General features: G+C 37.1%; 1 protein-coding gene across 4 annotated transcripts in view; it reads right to left on the bottom strand.

Moving 5' to 3' along the window:
- Positions 1 to 2,528: 2,528 nt before the first annotated feature.
- The window catches only part of LOC124720290 (zinc finger protein 724-like), an 83,291-nt gene continuing 77,417 nt past the window's right edge, over positions 2,529 to 8,402 (bottom strand). For all 4 annotated transcript variants that reach the window (XM_047245604.1, XM_047245605.1, XM_047245602.1 and 1 more), the window contains one exon: positions 2,529 to 6,555. In XM_047245604.1, the coding sequence (XP_047101560.1) occupies positions 5,055 to 6,555 (1,501 nt within the window). In that variant the 3' untranslated portion in view covers positions 2,529 to 5,054. The remainder of the gene's footprint in view (positions 6,556 to 8,402) is intronic.

Here is an 8,402-nt window from a genome sequence, read left to right as displayed (position 1 = left end):
CGACGAGTACTACAGACTTCAAAGTCAGGTCTTATAAGGATGGCGCTTCCATACTGTACATCATGTGTTTCAGCAACCAGTTTCATTCCAGGAACAGAAGGACATCTCTGCTGGGTATCTATTTATTTCTTCAACACAAAATATCACAGTACTTAGTGTGGCACATGTCTTGCAAGAGTTGTTGCTTGCAGGAAGGTATTCCTTCAATATTCATGGATATTATAGTCAACAGTGGCCCAAAAACGACTGTTGATTTGATGACTAATACTTCTGGTGTGAAAGGATCGGCTGCCAGGTTATTCTGACATTTCCCAGGGTACACCTGATTGCAATTCATATCTCCGTATTTATCATCAAACATTGCATTCTTCAGGGAGGCTCCTTTCGTGTACCACATTATTAGATGAGGCCTTAACTCTGGAGAGGAGATAATTATTTGTAGTAACGCAAATGCTTAAAAATGTCCCATAGCATGATTTACAGCAATATTTGTTGAAAATCAATTAACCTGAGTATAATCAAATAGACTTAGCTAATGGAACATCCACAGGGGGATACTGGTGTATCTCAATCTGTTCTTTATGAGACGATGTATGAATTGCATAGGTCTATCTCATGTGCCATGCACTGTAACCAAATATATGAAACAATGTCGATGTGCAGCTGCCTAGCTCCAACTTGTACAAATTTATGGGTATAAATGTATGAGTGAGTTACACCTGCAGTCCTATGTTGCACACTAGTTAACTTACCCTTAGTAAATGTAGCCACATGAAACATAAACCATAAAAAATTTTAATAGCAGGAATACGTAATACAGAATTCTAATAAGTAGCATGAATCTGCAAAGTATTTTCACAATTTTATATTTTAGTGAAAAGCAGCTTTTCTATCTTTAAATGAAACCTGTATCATCTTCCAACAAACTCCATTCACTCAATGAATTTCAAACAAAAAGTACTCCAATTCTGTTTACAACAATATTTAAAATCATACTTTCTTGATTTATGATTTAGTTTGGACTCAAGTTGACACTAACATAAGTCTTTCGACAGATGTCTAACAATACAGGTCTCAAAAAGATCCGTTTTGGACAGGAGTGCAAGGCAACAGTTATCGTGTCTAAATGATGTTCCTAAGAACTTTTTGGTTATAAAATGCCACCCATATTAGCTTGAAGTGCAGTGGTGATAATGTGAAGACATTCATTACAGCCATTATAGAATTTTCCACATATATTTCAGCAGAAAACATGTAAAAGTGATCAGGAACATCATATGATGATAGCAATAATAACCAGTTACTAATAATGACATTTGTTTCAGTCTTATTATATAAATACCACATTACAACAATTAATGGCACTTTATTTTGACAAAGTACTATTGTCAATATTTCCCATTGCTTCTGTCACTTGAACTCCTATTTTAATATATCACTGTGGGTTACTTAATTTCTGTTCAGAATCTTTAGAATCATCACAAGCGTATTTTCAGTGATGAGACTATTAAAATAGAAGAGTTACAAGCCAGAATTTAAGCTTCATGTGAGTATAGTATTGTAAGTTTGTGAATTCAAAGCTCTGTTCTTACCTGAATAATAATAGTAATGATGTTTGTCTCGGCAAGCATTCCTGAGAGAACAAAATATTTTTCTGTTTTGATTAAAATAGACCAACCACAAAAAGCACAGTACCAACAGGAACTGAAGTAGAAATATGCAACTAAGTAGCTGGACAGAATAGTGTAACAACATTACTATAAGGAGAATGACACAATTTAAAATCCATGCAATTTCTTTCCAAGTCACAACCAAAATTTCTAATGAAGTGTTTATGAGGATGGGAGCCAAAAACTATAAATAGATCAGCATTCCCTAAATATTTAAAAGCCACTGCAATATTGCAGCATAGATAGGAGCACACTATTACGTTGCAAGAACCATTATGAGAGATACATTCTCATTACAGTAAAAAGCCACACAGCTGAAAGTGTCGGAAACCTCAGAAATGCCTATCAATTAATAAAAATAGTCTCAAGTTATTAAAAGTATGACAAAACTTAATAAACGAACTACCTTAGACCAATAAGAAATTGGTGAGAAATCGAAAACACTGACCAAAAACAAACATTATGAAATATAAGACAAAGCATTAGTAAACATTTCTGAAAACCTCACATTTACTCAGAGAAATTATAGAAAATACACACTATGAAATCATGTTTAAAGCAGATAAGAGACAACCAAAAAAATCAGATTAAAACAAAGCAATTAGAAAGAAAGCACATTTAATGAATTAACTTATTACAATAAAAATTATGCATTTGGATTAAATTCGTATTCTAGTAATCACACTGAGCTCTTTCAACTGTCCTCGTGTTTATACAAACAATTGGAATTATAATCTGACACTACATATACAAACAATTGGAATTATAATCTGACACTACATGATGACAGTTTTGCCACTGATGTTTGTACAGTAGTTACATGATATTTAAAAACAGACAAATAATTAAAAGATTTGATGCATAAAATTAATCTTCATTTAATCAGAATTATGTACAGGGATTTTTCATACAAATATTTTTCACAAGAAATATGGCACTTAAACTGACAATAGTGTATTGGCATAAAATTTAACGAAACATGAAAATTTGAATTACTACACAATTTACCAAAAGATCCTTTTGTGTCAAGATACACTGTTGTTCCAAATCATTATACCCACTTCCCTAGGAGGAGCGTGTGCTACCCACTGGCATTTCGGTTATGTCAAGTAGTAACGAAACTATATAACCAGCAATGAATGGGTGATCATTCTAGTTACAGTATGTGTAAAAAAACTGGCATAAATAACTTTGCCAAAGAGCAGATGGTTTTGCCTGGTGCTTGGGTAAGTGCATCTAAAAAACAGTGAATCTGGTTGGCTGCTCAGATGCTTCTATCATTAGCCTCTATGGAACATCGTTGAAAGATGGTATATCCACAATTTGACAAAAGGTTGTAGGATTACCATGCATTACCTAGAACAAGGAGATCAGAACCTAGCTGCTCTGTATAGTGGGACTGATGGCAATCTGTGGAGACAGGAGAAAATGCTTGAGCAGGCACAAGAGTTTCAAGCTATTCAGCAGACACTGTTGAACATGAGGCGCCAAGTTATATAACAGCTTTGTATTCCCATGTTGATCTAACAACATTGTCAGTTACTATAGTAATACAAATGGGATAATTGAGATTGGACTACATACCAATAAAGATTTGTCACGTGTTGGGATAAGTGACATTTCTTGTGGACCAGGTCAATGGTTGTGCCCAGATGTGCCATCATCCAGATGAACAGTCGTTCAACAAATGCACAACACAACAGGTGCAGAAAGATGGGTGCAATGTCATGCTATGGGGGATATTCATATGAGACGCCAAGAAACAGCTGGTCATAATTGGAAGCACCATGACAGATGTGGAGATCACGAACATAATTGCAACCTCAGTGTCACTTAATGGTTTATGTATTCCCTGGTCACAATCACAAGGTCAGAATCACACTGCAATAGTTTGAGCATCATGATAGCTCACACTTATCTTTCCCACCTCATTAGATCATTGTGAAACGAATTTGGGATGCTATTGCACACCAACTACACAGCAACAAACTGATAGCCTGCAGTAAATGGGAACTGTGTGAGGTGTGTGTAGAAATATAGTCCAATTTACTAGTGGAAAACTAACAGAGAACTAATGAGTCTATCCATACAGAAGCACTGTTGTATTGCAGTCTGAAAGTGCTATTTTTGCCTGATCTCTGCATTCTTACCACCATCAGTTATTTCCTAATGTAGAAGTAGCACAGATAGTTCACATGTGTGCAAATTTTGATCACACAAATAGCATTACTATTAAGGAGGCATACCTCAGTAACATGTTTGCATAATCATGATATTCTTGTGTCTTTCTCCATCGTTGAGAAAAATAGCCTGAGTGATGGACGTGTAATAAACACATTTATGCTGTCGCCTGGGTACTGCCTACAGCTTCATGAATATTGAAATGGCAGTCTCTTTCAAATAATTAGCAACATACTGGTAAATTCTCTTGAAGAATATGGAGTCGTGATTACTGCATAGGACTTCTACTCAAACGAGTAACATATCTCTCAATGCACCAATTTCTGGTAGACAGATCGTTATAGCATGGAGCATTTACAACCAAAAATTGCAATTGTGTGCTTAATATATTGTATTTAGTATGCAACGTCTTTGAACATGAAGCTGTGAAAACGGATTTGTCATATTTTTTGTGACCTTTCTGTAGCACATGCAAACAATATTCATAACATACTTGTGGTCTCCTTTGAACATGTTTAAATCTACAGACCTCAACAATACTTCAAGTGGTCTCTATGTAATGTGTATTATTGGATGCTTCTAAATATGCTAGGCCAGAGTAAAAGATTCCCAGCAAATATCACATCTGTGTAGCCTTTTTTTCAGTGTGTAGTGATAGCTGTTTCTTGAGGTTACTCGAGTTTTTATAAAATTTGCCATAAATACTACATTTGCGTGGTCATTTACTGGTGTGTACTAATGACTCCTTGAGATTACCAGAATAAGAAAAATATTTGCCACAAGTATCATTTGTAGGGGCTCATTCCTGTGTGTATTAATTTCTGTGTTTTTAGATGACCCAGTTCTGAAAACGATTTGCCACCAACATTGACTTTGTGTGGTCCCTGTTCAGTGTGTATTAATGCATGTTGCTTGAGACTGCCTCTTCGAGGAAACGATTTACCACAAACACTATATTTGTAGGGTCTTTTTTGTGTGTCAACAAATGCCTCTTGAGATGGCTCAACTAAGTAAACGATTTTCCACAAACATTGCATTCGTGAGGTCTCTTTCCTGTGTGAATTAATTCGTGTGCCTTGAGATTGCCCGAACGAATAAACGATTTTCACAAACATTACAGTAGTAGGGTCTCTTACCAGTGTGTATTTATCAGTGACTCTTGAGATGTCTCGACTCAGTAGAAGATTTTCCACAAACATCGCACTAGTGGGGTCTCTTTCCTGTGTGTATTAAATTGTGGGTCTTCAGATGGCCCGACTGAGTAAACGATTTTCCACAGACACCGCATTCGTGGGGTCTCTTTCCCGTGTGTATTAATTCATGTGCCTTGAGATTGCCCGAACCAATAAACGATTTGCCACAAACAGTACATTTGTAGGGTCTCTTTCCTGTATGTATTAATTCGTGTGTCTTGAGATTGCCCAACTGAGTAAACGATTTTCCACAAACACAGCATTCGTAGGGTCTCTTTCCCGTGTGTATTAATTCGTGTGCCTTGAGATTGCCCGAACCAATAAACGATTTGCCACAAACAGTACATTTGTAGGATCTCTTTCCTGTGTGTATTAAGGTATGGGTCTTGAGATAGCCAGACTGAGTAAACGATTTTCCACAAACACCACATTCGTGGGGTCTCTTTCTTGTATGTATTAATTCGTGTGTCTTGAGACTGCTCGACCGAGTAAACGATTTTCCACAAACACGGCATTTGTGCGGTCTCTTTCCCGTGTGTATTAATTCATGTACCTTGAAATTCCCCAAACCAATAAACGATTTGCCACAAACAGTACATTTGTAGGGTCTCTTTCCTGTATGTATTAATTCATGTGTCTTGAGACTGCCCGACTGAGTAAACGATTTTCCACAAACACCGCATTCATGGGGTCTCTTTCCTGTATGTATTAATTCATGTGTCCTGAGAGTGCTCGACTGAGTAAACGATTTTCCACAAACACGGCATTTGTGGGGTCTCTTTCCCGTGTGTATTAATTCGTGTACCTTGAGACTGCCCGAACGAGTAAACAATTTACCACAACTATCACATTTGTGATGTCTTTTTGCACTTAGCACAGTGTGGACATTAAGATGATCACTTGTACACATAATTCCATAGTCATCACATCTGAGTTTCTCTGCAACTTGTGTCACAGTATGTGTATTCCATATGTCACTAAAGGATTTCCTTAAAGTTTTCCTGGTTTCCTTGGATGAAGATTGCTTCTCAGTCTGTTCCACGATTTCTTCTTGTACACTTTCTATGGAGATGATGTTTTCATGGTCCTCACTGCATTCAAGTTTCTCACTGTTGGCAGCTGATAATGCTTGGTCACCCTCACTCATTCTCAAATGTTCTTTCAAGCTGTCATCAGTGGGCAATACCTCACCACATGACTTACACACATATGCAGGTGCCTGCACACCATCAATGTGGATGAAGACATGCATTATTAGTCTGTATTTTGAAGGGAAGCTCTGTAGGCAGAAACTACAGTTAAACTTATGGAATTCCTTTTCCCTGACGCTACAACTTAATCTCGTGCCACATAAGCTGTCTTCTTGTGAAGTCTGTAACTTTGTATAGTTGTGAGACATACTGATATCTGTTGTCATCTCTGTATCTATCTCCAGATCGTCATTGACTAGTCCTTGATGTAATGCTTCTTGAGACGAAACGTTACAGCTGTCACCAGGACTTTGAATGAAACTGAGGAAGGAGAAAAGAGATGTGAAATGTTTATTTACACGATACAAAAAACAGTATTTCACCATCCACAAAATCAGGGACTATAAAACGAAAGATAAAAATGTGTGGGTGTCACAGATAACTTATTCAGTACATGTAAGTGATTTAAAATTATCATGACATTCTGCCAGAGCGATAGAATTTTTATAAGGCAAATGATCACAGGAAATTCAATAATGATCAGTCTCATTCAGTGCTGATTGGGTTTCCTAATTTTTTAGTAGGTACTGTTATTGAAAGGTCTTGTAATATTTTTAAAATACTGCTCAACAATCTTTTAGACCAAATTATTACTTTTATTAGATATAATATCCTCCAGTTTTTGACATAACAGTTTCCACCCAAAGATAAAGGAAAAGAAAAGAGAAATCAATGATTTTAAAATAAAAATATATCACTCTCTCCAAGTGGATTTTTCTTTGTTTTGGAGAACACTTTGAGCTTAGAGTGTAAATTCTTAAAAGCACTCATGATAAATTTATTTCACAAAGCAATGAAGCATGGCATTTTATTTGATTCCAAATGAATCCCCAACTACCACAAACATCACATTTATTCTTGGCTAGGTAGTATGGCCATCAACCAGGTGGTCAACACCTGTACAGGATCACATACATAAATTTCCAGACTGATGAACAAATGTGAATGACACACACAAATTATTCCAACTTTATAGTGTGTTGTTAGCAGCACAGCTTATGTGTAGCCCTTTCTAATTGACATATTGTCTGTCAGGGAGGATGCCAATGCAGTTACAGCCTCGCATTCGAAAGTATCTTCACAACTCCTGGTCCCATGGAGTTCCAAAACATCCTCAACTGAACCACACACCCCTAAGCAATGGTGACATCAGCACAAATCATGTACAGTACATCCTACCATAGTCTTCTGCGAGCAAGTGATGGCAGTAGGTGCATGGTCTACCCATGTGATATCTGGGTCCAATCATTCCACCTGCAGCTACCCCATTCCATCACCATGGAACTGGACATCTTTGAGCTTCCCAATGAGGTCATTTGAGTGTGGATATGGCTGTGGGTGTGTAGGAGCATGCACATACTTACATGCTATTATTCTATCCTGATTGCTGCTTTTGACTGTTTTGCTTTTTGATGGATATGTGGTATCAAGTAACCAATGACAGTGAAACATTACACTTTGCTTTCATCAAAAACTGAAATTTTGCTGCAGTAGATGGCTGTGCAAAGAAACATATAAAGAAATTTTTCTGTCTTGAGTTCGCTCATAGAGGTTAGCCCTAAAAGCTGTGAACAAAATAATCATGATCTCAGTTGTGCTGCAGATTGCTAATCTCTGTTTTCTTGGATATACTGCAGCTCATATAGTTGTGGTAAGGTTGGGACATGAGTTTAAATTCAAGGCTACAAAAGGCTGTCTAAAATCATCAGACACTAAGTTAACATAGAATATTGTATCCCACTGACTACAGTACTGTATGTTGAATTTAGAAAGAACACGCCTTTTGGGTATGCCCTATGTAGGTACATTTCTTATACAGTTGCTTCCACATCTGCCAGATTATAAGAGTAGATGCCTGATGTGTCCATAATCAAAGTGGCTGAAAACACCTCCCACTTTCAAAGCTTACAGATGGCATAGATGGCAGGCACTGACTTTCCCCAAACACTCCTATGTACACATATACAAGGACACAGCCACAATTACACACATTTCCAAAATATTATCAGATTAGGGAAACGTAGTGTATTCCAGCCATTCACATTCTCAGGGTGGAGCAATATCCTTCAAATGTACACTGGATGTGAGTGCGTAGTTTCTTGGATTCT

The sequence above is a fragment of the Schistocerca piceifrons genome, chromosome 11, assembly GCF_021461385.2.
Source record: "Schistocerca piceifrons isolate TAMUIC-IGC-003096 chromosome 11, iqSchPice1.1, whole genome shotgun sequence".
NCBI lineage: Eukaryota > Metazoa > Arthropoda > Insecta > Orthoptera > Acrididae > Schistocerca > Schistocerca piceifrons.
Note: the sequence above shows the minus strand (reverse complement) of the source record. Positions and strands in the feature narration are given on the sequence as shown.